The 12,714-nt window shown below is 40.8% G+C and overlaps 2 protein-coding genes across 2 annotated transcripts; one reads left to right on the top strand and one right to left on the bottom strand.

Moving 5' to 3' along the window:
* Positions 1–2,830: 2,830 nt before the first annotated feature.
* Positions 2,831–9,010, top strand: LOC137742208 (uncharacterized). Its single transcript, XM_068482004.2, has 3 exons — positions 2,831–3,137; positions 3,574–3,625; positions 5,309–9,010. The coding sequence occupies exon 3, from the start codon at positions 5,381–5,383 to the stop codon at positions 8,453–8,455; it is 3,075 nt and encodes a 1,024-aa protein (XP_068338105.1). The 5' UTR covers positions 2,831–3,137; positions 3,574–3,625; positions 5,309–5,380; the 3' UTR covers positions 8,456–9,010.
* Positions 9,011–11,260: 2,250 nt separating this feature from the next.
* On the bottom strand, positions 11,261–12,714 carry LOC137738252 (E3 ubiquitin-protein ligase CIP8). The gene has a single exon (XM_068477885.2). The coding sequence runs from the start codon at positions 12,600–12,602 to the stop codon at positions 11,481–11,483; it is 1,122 nt and encodes a 373-aa protein (XP_068333986.1). The 5' UTR covers positions 12,603–12,714; the 3' UTR covers positions 11,261–11,480.

Below are 12,714 nucleotides of genomic sequence, written 5' to 3'. Positions count from 1 at the left end.
GCTGTGGCTGTTGAGGATGAGATTCAGAACCCTCGACTTATCAGCCAGCAAGTAAACAACCTTAACCCTCCATAAGGAGTTGGCAGCGCTTCGAGCTAGGAGTCGAACCAAGGCCGCTATTATGGACTTAGACCTGGTTTGGTACTGAGGTGATTCTGAAAAAAGCTAGTATAAAAAAAAACTGGGAGCTGTTTTTGTGTTTGGTAAACATTCAGCTTCAGTTTTTTTTCACAGTTTTGGATGAAAAAAAGCCAAAAACAAAGAAGCTGCAAAACCCAGCTTTGAAAAATCGGTTTTTTTTCACATCTGTTTTACATAAAAGTTTACCAAACACTATAATACTGTTTTTTTTTTTCAAAAGTACTTTTACAAAAAAGTTTACCAAACACTCTGCTGCTTTATTTCACAGCCGCTTATTCTCACAGCACAGCAGAATCAGCTTTTTTTTCAAAGCACAGCAATACCAAACCAGCCCTAGAGATAGTAGTTCCTATGTATGATATGAAATAGGAAGGAATAGAGTAAAGGCCTTGTCCTCCTCTAATACAAGTAAGTAGGTAACGCGACTTTAATCCCCCCAAGTAAGGATTTGGAAGTTCAAGAGCAAGAGTAATTGTAGTTGTGGGCCGTCTCATTACGGGTGGAAACACACCTGCTGTTTAAATCCTTATATGCGGGGCATAAACTTTCGATTTGGATCAACAGCTGATCCAAAGTAATCCATCCCATAATTGCATATGAAAATAAAGAGAGTTTTCTTTCGACCAGCAAAGTCAAGTATCGAATGAGTGTGAAGTTCTTAGCATTCTCTTGTTTTACTAGTTTAAAAGTTTTCCTGTTTCTTCTAGGATTTATTGAACTTTCCAACATCAACATCGCCGAGGAAAACGTTGTGTCAACTGAAGAGCGTGAGGTTATTGAGATTCCTGACAGCGAACCAAGAGATTCCGGTGTTTTGGAAGCAAAGGATGAGATTAAGAAACCACAAGTAAAGTTGTTGGCATTCTCTCTCGTTGTTTCTTCTCTATTATCTCTTTAAATTTGTCTACATGCTTGCATTACCCTTCTATCATACGAGAAAAATTTGGGTATTCGTGTCTAATCATGTCATTTTATGACATCTAAAAAAAAAATGTTTGTATTTTAATCACTCGACTCCACATAACCTCACTCACTGTGAGTGTTGCCTTATTCGAGCAGTTTCATGAAGTGTCCTAAAATTGTTTAGTCAAATTAAATATCTTAAGATGTTATGTTACAAGGAACATTATCGAAACGAGAGAGACCTGTCCTTCATCCATATGGGGCCATTGGAAAACTGATTAGTGACAAATTAATGGGATATTTGATTCCATCAAACGTCTCAATCCTAATTGATTAGACTAATCTTTTCACCTGTAATTGTCCAACATGATTACTTAATGTTGTGGGACACTTAATTTTAGTTTTACAATCTCTTGAATGCTATAGACAGAAACGTCTACAAAATGCTGAGAGCCAAGTCTACAAAATTCTTTGTATCTGTAGTCTAGGGATATTTTTTTCATTTGTAAGTGTGAGAGGTTTTAGGTTCGATTCTCGTTAAAGGCGAATTTGAATCACATTATTATGACTATTCCAAAATAAGGATTAGTAATTCAAGATAATATAGTTTGTTAAAAAAATTGAAAATGGTTTGCCAAGAAAGTGATGGTGATTTTTTGAATAGGCCATTAACCAAACGACGCCATTTGACCAAAGTCTTTATTTTTTATTGTTGTTTATTCACTAATAAATTTGTGCGCAAGTTGTCAATGTTTATTTTCCAAATAAATACGTTGGCAGCTTGACCGTGTCTAGGGTCAAATTGAAAATCACACTTTCGTCCGCAGGTTCTTAAATTTAATTTTTTTTTTGTTTGTTAAATGTTAATTCATAATGAAAATTTTATAATTAAATTTATTGTACATATGATATAGTTTTATTGGATGTTGGATTCAACATGTATTTTAGAAGACAACCTATAAGTTTCATAGAGAAAAGAGAGTCCACAAATTAAAGTGAAATGATTTTGAGCTTCAGGGAATAAAGTTGTGACTTTTGAGTTATAGGGGCAAAGTGAGATCAAAATGAAGTTTCAGGGAAGTGTAGCTAAATAAGTTTTTTTTTATTTTTTTATTTTTTTGTTGATCATTGAAAATGAAATGGAAGGACTTTTTGGCCCCTTCTTATAGATGAAATTTAATGGAAATTTTGATTTAAACTAAGGGATGCTTTTAAAACGACTGAAAATATTTTTAGTGAATTTTATTTATTCAGAATCAATCATTAGTAAAAACTCAAGTGAATTTTAAAAAATACTTTAATGCTTCCAAGAAGATCTATAAAGCACTTCAAATGTTTTTGGAATGCAAAAACTTTTTCTAAAAAAATTTCAATCATTTTAAAAATACTTTAAAACAAACCCTAAGACTATTAACATACTCCACCACAAAGTTAGAATTAAGAATTATTTTTTTTATCACATGAGTCAATTTCTTAGTAGGACCTCACCGGACAATGTGTGCACGACAAGTGACTGTGACGGACCCCGTGAAAGTGGCAAGGCTAAGCCCCTCTCCTTTTCAGCCCATGGTATTTAGTTTTAGACCACGTCAACAAAATTGACAGTTTTGGTCTTCGGTGCACCTACCTATCACTTTTACGCTCCACCGTCCGAACAGAACTTAAAACGGTTCATCGGTCGAGCTCGCCGCCCGGTCCACACGTCCCATCCACGTCACGGCCCTCGCACGCGCTGCACATGCGTTTTCCCGGTTCCAATTAGAAGAAAGCGTGAGAAAATAAAAATGGAAAAAATTAATCAAAACACGAAATTAAATTCAGAATTTCTGGAAAAAGAAATAAACAAGAGGCGGAAACGGTACTCTCGTTTCTCTCTCTCTGGTTCGAAAAAAGCTTCACAGAGAACAAAGCGAGGGTTTTACGGAGGAGAGACGGGGGAGGAGGGAGGGAGAGAGAGAGAGAGAGAGAGAGAGAGATCATGCGAGATTAGAGAGAGAAAGCCCAGCACATACACGGAGGAGAGAGAGACAGAGAGAGCGGAGGAGCTTCTCAATTGGACTGTGTCAAAGCTAGGGTTTTTTCTGTTTCCGAAGGTAAAGTAGACGACGACACTGCAGCTTCTTATTTTTTGCTATTTTGCATTATAATTTTGTTTAATTAAATTAAATTCGGTTCCAATTTGGAATTAGCCTTAATTAAGTACCATATCTCACGGCATTAATTCTCGTAATCCTGATTAAATTTTCCATATCCGTAATATTTCACATCACTTCTCGTTAGTCCGAAGCATGGAAGGGTGGGATTTTGATCCTCTTTGCTCTCACATCGCTAGTTTGGGTACTAGGGTTTGCCTTGTTTGGATTTTACTCATACTTATACCCAAATCAATGGAGCTATATGATTAGTGGTTTCAGCCTGGGTTTTACAGTCTGATTCAGTGTGTCTCTGTAAAAAATTTCCCCTTATCATATTATACACTTCGTAATTTGTCTTCGGGCGCTGAATTTATTGCCTATTTGGTTGTTTCAGGTAGATTGCGTCGTATTTGTCAATGTGATCCGAAAGCTCCAATCTTCATCAGGTAGAGATTCTACTCTCTCTCTCTCTCTCTCTTATTGGTTTAATGAGAGATTTGTGATTTGGTATATGTAAGTATGTTTTGTGCGTGTGCATGATGTTTTTATTGTGAGCGTGCTTGGATGGTCGATTATCAGCATTTTTAAATTTGCGGAGAAACAAAATTTACACTTTGAATACGACTTCCATTTCACGATATATACTGAACAGCGTAGCTTCATTTTTTGTATGACTATGTGGAATAGACATAAGAACACTAGATGTTGTTCGTGTGAGCGTAGGCTATTTTCTGTATGTTTATGCAAGCTTACACAATTACAGATCACATTTCTTACAGTTTATTTGTTTCTTTGAACTTTAGTGACAATTGCTTTTGTATGTGTTTGACACTCTTTGAAAAACTTCTCGTTTATTAATCCATTGTTTGGCTGCACGTGCACTTATGTGGCCTGGTTGAAGACTTTATCTATTAAACAAGAAATTTGATCATATTTGATTGTATAATAAGTTTATGGTGGTCTGGTCAAGGAATCCAACAGTCTAGCAATAATTTTTGTTAGGCTATTATTTACAATGGGTTAATATACTGGATTTAATTGTGTGAATCTTGTATCTGAACTTTGGTATAACCACAGATTCAACCGGCATTAGAAATGAGTCAAGTGGGAACATCAATGTCACGTGGTTCTAGATTTTGTGAGTGGAGTTCTGTAAGAGAGAGAAATAGTTCATTTGTGAATCTGTCGGATAGGAAATGTACCTGAAAGGAGTACTTCTTGTATAAATACAGCTTGTCTTATGTCGGATCATCATAAGTGACATTTTATTTTTGGAATTTTTTCCTTAGCTTGGTTGTACCCAACCTTTTCCTTTCCTGCTAATGTGATTGTCATCTTATCCCTGCATGGTTGTAATTTTGAAATGGTGGTGATGCATCACTTGAGGTTTACTCAATTATAGTTCAAGCTCATGCTTGTTCCATGCTTTATTTCCTAATTTCTTGATTGGAAAGAATAGTTTAGTTTTAAATTTTTTGAGTTCATTTAATTCTGTAGTGTTAAATGGTATCAACTAATTGGGTTTGCGGGTATTCCATCTTGCCAAGCTTGATCTGGATCAATGTTCCTTCTTTAAGTTAGAGTTTTCACATAATGTAATTTTTTTTATTGATTGTGTATCACAGATTGTTTAATTAAAATTTATCTTATTCCATTTACACTTTCACTTCAGCTCTCTATAGAGTATTTCTTGCACTTATTGGACTTTGGATTGCTTGGTACAATCAATTGGTTTAAACTTCTTATACTTGCATAGTTAGATGTAGGTGAATATTTATTTGAATCTGTAATTTAGTTCAAATCATCATGTTCTCTTGGCCTAAGGATACTAGAAGCGTAGAATATGCACAAAGTTTTAATATTTTGTTGCACAATTAGAGGAACTTATTTGAAGTTGGTGTAAAAATCATTAATTTAACCATGCCCTGAGGCACTGCCTGCCTGATCAAAAGGCTTTTTTCTGAGATTGTTCAACTTTGTCTTGCAAACCAGTTAATGGAAGTCATCATTATCTGTTATATTTTGGTTGTACTACAGATACGGTAAATTGGTTATTCTGTATTGCTGGTATTAATTTCTGTGTATGTTCTTTAATTGACTTTTGACATGACCATTTGTAATTAATGCAGTTCTGAATGAAAATTAAAGCATTGGTGTTCTGCATGGAATTCTTTGAGTGTAAGCATGCCATGTAAAGCATCATGACTCTCGAAGATTTCTTTACCTTAACTGAGATGAAAGATGGGCTCACAGCCCCGTCACGAGTTCAGGAGCTGGTCACTGTAATGCAGAGTGAGAAAGATTCCGTTGTGAATAATATTGGTGATGCAACCCGGCAGTGGGCTGCTGTTGCAAGCACAATTGCTGCCACAGAGAATAAAGATTGTCTTGATCTTTTTATTCAATTAGATGGACTCATGTTTGTTGATAGATGGCTAAAAGATGCCAAAAACTTAGGTAAAGATACAAATGAGAACTTTGTAGAAGAGTCAATAACTGCTCTGTTACGAGCACTTGAAAAGCTGCATGTACACAATAACAGGTCATTATCTTCAGGGATCTGGAGTACTGTGAAGAGTCTTCTTAGTCACAAAAGCTCAACAGTTCAGGATCAAGCGAGACTGCTGTTTGATAGCTGGAGGGAGGATGGTGATGCAGCTCAAGTTGATGTTGTGAATGCTGGGGCTCTACCAGATGATGGGAGTTCTAAGATTTTGGAAGAAGATTCTAAGCCATCTGCTTTGAATGTTACTTCAGAAGTAGGTGATCACAGAGAAAATCACCCATCAGGACCTGCCCAAAATGATGCATTGCCATTAAGGACTTCTGGCGATCTTCTACCAGAAAGTGCTGATACTTTACCCATACAACCTTGTAACAAACAGTCTCCCACAACCCACAAACTTTTAGACAGCAATTACATCAAAGATGGATCTCCAGATACATTGGCCTCTGCTGTTGTGTTCAACCCTATTCAAGAAAATCCTATAAAAGATGAATCCTCTATATGTTCTGTGGGAGGGATCACTTCAATTGGAATTTCTATTTTTCCAGTAGCAAAACTGAGCAGTGTTGATGAACAGTCCGACGGTCCAAAATTGAATGAGTTGTCAAAAAATGAAAATCAGGACCACAAAGTCAACAGTTCCCCGAAGAAGTTGGGTGTGACAGACATCTCTTCAGGGTCTGGTCTATTGGAACCTGGGAGTGTTTATTCAGGTGCTGATGGAGCTACTTCGCAGGATGTGGCAACTGATTCTGCTTTGGAAAAACATGCCAATCTCAACAATTCTTGTCAAAAGTTTACTGCTCTTGGCAGTGAAGGGACAACTGCATCTGATCCAAAGGGTGTGGTGGATGATACAAGATCTGTCAATCATTGCAGTACTACAGTTCAAGAGGGTGAATGCTGTTCAAACACTCCTCAAGACTCGTCTGAGAATGGTAGTATTTCAGGAAAACTTGAAGATTTGGAGACTTCTTCCAAGATGGCTTTTGATGAAGATAAGGTGCATTCCAGCGATGAAGATGAGGAATTGACAATTGCTAATGAGTATCCTAAACCAGCAATTGATTCCAAAAGTCCTGACACATTTGATAAAAGAAGGTCTGATATTGAACTTGAGTATGGGTTGGTTGATGCTCTAGAAGTTGCTCGACGGGTAGCCCAAGAATATGAAAGAGAAGAACCGGACTGCAGTTCATCTTCGGAGAAAAATGCAGAAGGTGGACTCAGACAGGCCAATAGCCCAGACTCTATAAATGCAGAACAGGACTTACCTGTTTCGCTAAAGGAGGCGCCAACTGAACAAAGTCATTCTGCAGAGGCAAATCCTGAGAGGGAGGACCATGTGGTCAATTCAGAAAATCCGGGCACTGCTCCACATAGTCATTCGCCAGAGGCGAATCCTGACGTGGAGTCCTCTCAGGTAACTGAAGCAGCTCAAGAACCAGAAGTTAACCCAGAGAAGGGTCTTTGTAGTTTTGACCTAAATCAGGAAGTGTGTTCTGATGAAATGGATCGCCCAGTAAATCCTGTCTCTACGCCAATTCCTGTTTCAAGACCAGTAGCAGCTGCTAGTTTACCTGGAACCCGTTTGCAGTTTGAAGGGGCTATTGGGTGGATAGGATCTGCTCCAAATAGTGCTTTTCGCCGAGCTTCTCCTCGCAGACTCTCAGATGGCGATAAGAATCTTACAGGGGCCACCAGTGATAGCTCAAAGCAGAGGCAGGATTACCTCGACATTGATCTGAATGTGGCTGAGGGTGGTGATGATTTAGGAAAACAAATTCCAGCGTCATCTGGCCTTCCTTCTGGGGAATCTTCAGTGGAAGTGAATCAGAATAGATCAGGGAGGCCCCATTTGGATCTGAATCGTATTGATGACGATGCTGATGCCTTACCATCGGATTCAAGGGTGGAAGGACAGTTCTTGTTCAACCGTGTTGGCCATCGCAGCCCATCTCCTGCTTCATCATCTTCATCAATGCAGCCTTCTATGAGGAATTTTGATTTGAATGACAGGCCATATTTTCATAATGATTCTGTAGATCATGGGCCAGGTAAGTCTTTTCAAAATGCAAATGCATATGGATGGCCTAAACAGGATGCTTCAGTTATTTCTATCATGGGTACCAGAGTCCTGATAAACAGAAAAGATGCTTCCCAGAATCTGTCCCTGGCAAACGGCAAGGCTATTGAGACCGCAACAGAAGCTACCATGGCGAGAACTAGAAGCTTTTTGGACATGGGTTCAACAGTCCCTTACTCTCACCCTCCTGTTTTCGGCTACAATGGATTGGCAACTGGGCCTGCCATGTCGTTCTCCTCAGCCATGTATGGACCTGGTGGCACAATCCCCTACATGGTGGATTCTAGAGGATCCCCGGTTGTACCGCAAATTATGGCCTCTCCGTCAGCTGTTCCTCCTCAGTTCTCTCAGTCACCGTTCATCATGAATTTGACTGGTGCGCAACCAGGTCTAAATGGTGTGATAAATGGTGCTGGGCCCTTGCGCCCCAGTTTTGATCTGAACTCGGGCTTCATGGTTGAGGGAGGCAATAGGGACTCGGTGGGCCTGAGGCAGCATTTCATTCACGGTCAGGGAAGGTCTATGGAGGATCATTTGAGGAATAACGCACAACCCCCTTCAAGTTCTACGGTTGGTGGGAAAAGGAAGGAACCAGATGGCGGGTGGGAACCATACCCGTATAGCTACAGACAACAGCAGCAGCAGCAGCAGCAGCAGCAGCAGCAACCTCCGCCGTGGAGATAGAAGTCTTTAACTACTCCCCGACATCTGTTTGGATCAGTTTCATACATCCTTCTAAGTAGATTGATATACGCGATCCAGAAGTGGGTGAGCTCATTTGCTTTAGTAGAAACCGAATAAAAGTTGAAGGGAGTTTTATCAAGGTAACATTATATTAATGTGATTAATTTCTGGAGGACGAAATTAGGTTCTTGTTTTTAATTTATTGGTTTTTTGTTTCTCTTTTCTCTTCTCTCTTTTAAGTGTTCCATAGAGGACAGTGCAGTGCAAAACATAGGAGACTTTTGGTACGGTGTAGCTGTAATTTCTCTTCCATTCCATGTATATCACACAAATTATAGGAACAAATCCCTACATTATTTATTTGGGTCGTGCGCTGTTCACGCTTATTTTTTTACATTTTACACACCTCTTTCAATTTTTTTGCCGTTGGATTGGATGATTGAAAAAGGTCAATGGTAAAAAATTAATAAGGGTGTGTGAGAAGTAAAAATGAGCGGGTGAATAGTGTTATCCTTTAATTTAGTCGGGTCCCTGTTACCTGCGTGTTGAGCAAAAGAGTCTACTTATTAAGGGAAACAAAAGGAGGAAAAATATATTTGCATTCAACGGAAAGTGCATGTCCAGCCGACGAAACTTGGCCCGATATGGTCAGGTTTTCAGGTATAGCTCGGTACTCTGTAGCTTTGAATTATGTTCTGAGCCCGGCTTGTATTTTAATTAATTTGTTTAGTAATCAAGTTTTATTTTTAATACAACAATATTATGTACTTAATTTGAGACACCATGGACTGCCATAATAAATTAGTACTCACGAGATTCAAACTTTTTTTTTTTTAACAGACAATATTATCCATATTCAAGGATAAAGACCGATTGTTTGTCAATCTCCTAACAAATCATTGTGTTAATATTTCATGGTTTTTAATCAGTTCTGCAAATTTTTCAAAAGCCATCATAAAACCATTAGAAAATCCATCATAAAACCATCTTTTTTTTAATTTTTTAGAATTTTCAAAAGCCATCATAAAACGATTATAAAATCCTTCATAAAACCACCTTTTTTTCGAAACAAGAGATCAAAGTGATTTTCCTCATTTTTCCCAATAAGTCGACGGCGTTACACCATTGGGATACTTCGAATAAACTGGGCCTTCTCTAATAGGGGAAAAGCCTTCCATTTCCGTCAAATGACCTGGCCTCCCTTGGCTCTTCCACCGTCTGGGCTCCCTTTCCTCCCTATGCTAGTCGCCGGCCACTATCTATGCATGTATTTTCAGCATGGACTCTCGAATCTTTTGCTTCTCGGGTGGTGGCGAACAATGCAGCTTGCGTTGCGGGAGATGCCCACCCGTGGGGCCAGTCCCGCTTCTCGCCGAAAGAACCGCTCACTAGCTAGCCAGACTAGTGGGGCACTATCTGAAGACATACTGAAATATCCGGGTACATTGGGGAGGCCGAGTAACCATGAGTGTAGATAGAGGGGCACTATCTGAAGACATACTGAAATATCCGGGTACATTGGGGAGGCCGAGTAACCATGAGTGTAGATAGACCTAGGATCCGCCATAAATAGAAGGCCTCTTCGTGCTCTAGCTCACCTGGGAATCCCTACCAGTAAATTAAGTCACACTAAGATGACCATCCAAGGATACAATGCGAACTCCAAAAGAGCGATTGGTAAGATTCGCGCCACTCTCCCCTTCCCGGGCGGAGGCCCCCTCAATGGGTTCTAAGAAGGGGGGCGGCGCCCTGAATCAATAAAAAAAAAGCTTATTGATTTGATTGAAGGGAACTAATACTATTTATTAGCTTAGTTTTATAGAATTTCCACCGCACCTCTAGCTTTTTAAATTTCATTTCGATCGGAAGCAACGTAACGTATGTAAAGTAAGGCAAGGGTCAACTGTTGATAGATTCAATTCGCAAACTCTCTCGCCTGAAGTTTGCAACAAGCCTTTCACACACCTCAGTCCAAGTCCATTTACGCTCTAACTGTTGCAAGTGTTTTCAAAGCTCTGGGGTCAGGTCCACGCCACAGCACCGCAGCTATGTCTTGAGTATCAGCGGACGCTTAGAAAATACATATCGAACAACGTCAAATGTGCCAGAAAGGTGTACGAGTTCATGAAAAAAACAAGGCCCACGGTAGCAGTTAAGCTGCAGATTTTGGCCTACCAAAGTCAGCCCCGACGATTGAAAAAACAAGGAACTAATGATCAATAAGTTTCAAAACACAGGCAAGTCGCGATCGAATTGGAAGGTTCACCCTAAAACGACCTCTTTCAACAATTTGTTCACTATCATAGGGAATCTGGATCGCACACACTACTCAAGCTGTACAGAGAACAAAGACTTACTGTACAGACATGTAACAAGTAATTCTACAACCGAGAACAGAAATGTTGAGCAAGTTTACTGGTATTGCTACCACTCTAACCTCAACCACTACATCATCATATAAATGGAAAACGTCTAGGTAGAACACATACAACTCACAAGTTTTGCAATTCATAATGTAATTCTTATGTATAACTCTGTAAAGAAGACACGAGTTCCCACCACCGGAAACTCTCACGAATGGAGGACACATATCAAAGCATCATATGTTGGTCTAGACTCTGGACCATACATTGACAGAGCAAACGAGGGACATGTAAGGTTATAAAGTGGAAGGACGCAATGAACAAGTAACGCATCCGATGGGCTAACAAGAAATGATTTGCTTCTACACAATATATTCATGGAACCATGGAAGACACGATGGTTTAAACAAGATATTGTGTACCATGTGAGAAGACAGCGGAATCAAGCACGAGCAAACACCAACAGAAATTTGAGTTCAAATTATTATTTACATCCAGAAGAAAATGGAAAAACATGAAAACAGATTTCAATTTCTTCTTCGAATCGACCACTAAGCTAATAATAAGCAAACAAAAGCATATAAATCAATTACAAATGCAACAAGGAAATGAGAGGAATGAAGGAGGTATGAGAATTGCAGAAATGGTGATACCGATTTCAATCAATGAGAGATTGAATTATCTCCGCCAGAACTGGAAGCTCCAGCGGCACTAACAGTCACAGCTCGCTTCTTCCTCTCCTCCTCGTATTCTGGATCATCAGTTGGCAGCTCAAACCGGCAAACCGGGCAAGTATTCCTGGAACTCAGCCAAGGAACAATGCAATCGCCATGGTAACCATGCCCACATGGCAGCTTCTTCGACATTTCACCAACATTCACCATATCCTTGCATATGGCGCACACCACGGCCTCATCCTCTGAGGCAATCTTGGCCGACGGTAACTCCGAAACAGCATTCTTCGACGCCGGTGGAGCCCCTCTCCTTCCAGCATTATCGCTCTCAGCCAAGGTCTGCAGCAAAGCCTCATAGCCGGCTGCATCCACGTAATCCTCAGGATTGCCGATGTACCGGTCCGATTCGGGCATTTCGAGCCGGAATTCGATCGAGTTGTCCTCCAGCCCCATCAAGATCTCGGCCCAATCTAGAATCCGGTTCCTCCCGCTGCTCGCTTGGGTCGCAATGTCTCGGATGCGGAGACGAAGCACGTCGCGACGACGTCGTCGCATGTCTTCTTCGTCTCTCTCTTGCTCATCTTCCTGGTTCTCTTCGTCTCCATCCTCGTTATCCGATCTATCTTCTTCCTCTTCCTCCTCCTCCTCTACTTCCTGTCCGGCTTCTTCGTTACCCTCGCCGTCGTGGTTGCGAAACTCGACACTGTGCTCATCTTCGTCCTCGTCCTCGTCGTTGTCCCACCCGTCCATCTCAATCCTGAAGAAATCGTCATCAGGCAAGGGGTTTTGAGGCAGCGACGGGGGCGCATCCTCCTCACGCGACGCCTGAGCGATTAGCCGCAGCACCTGGAGAAATGGAGAGCCTAGAGTCGGGTCGTCGACCTGATCGGACGATCGGGAAGGAGGATCCCACTGCGGATACGAGGCGGCCGGGATGGATTCGACGAAACCGTTCTTGCACTCGTGGCAGACGATATCCGGGAGATTCGCCACGGTTTCAATGGAGACGCGTTTGTTGCAGTGGTAGCACCAGTACTCCATAGTCTCCGTCTCGGCCTCTGACGCAGATCGCGGCGGCGGCAGCGGCGTCTGGGATGGAGTTTCAGCCATAGGGTTTCTGTTTGGAATTAGAGGTCCGATACGGCCAAGAAAGACCAAAAGAAAGAAGGAAGGAGCGGGGAAATTGGGTGGGGGCTGCAGATTGGATTCTTGAGGACCTGTG

The sequence above is a fragment of the Pyrus communis genome, chromosome 15 (genome assembly GCF_041283825.1).
Source record: "Pyrus communis isolate YQ-2024b chromosome 15, ASM4128382v1, whole genome shotgun sequence".
NCBI classification, from domain to species: Eukaryota; Viridiplantae; Streptophyta; class Magnoliopsida; order Rosales; family Rosaceae; genus Pyrus; species Pyrus communis.
The sequence above is the reverse complement of the archived record's forward strand: the minus strand, read 5'-3'. Positions and strand labels throughout refer to the sequence as shown.

Coding starts and splice junctions, on each gene's coding strand:
- LOC137738252 (XM_068477885.2), bottom strand. CDS start 12,602: ATGGCTGAAACTCCATCCCAGACGCCGCTGCCGCCGCCGCGATCTGCG.
- LOC137742208 (XM_068482004.2), top strand. CDS start 5,381: ATGACTCTCGAAGATTTCTTTACCTTAACTGAGATGAAAGATGGGCTC.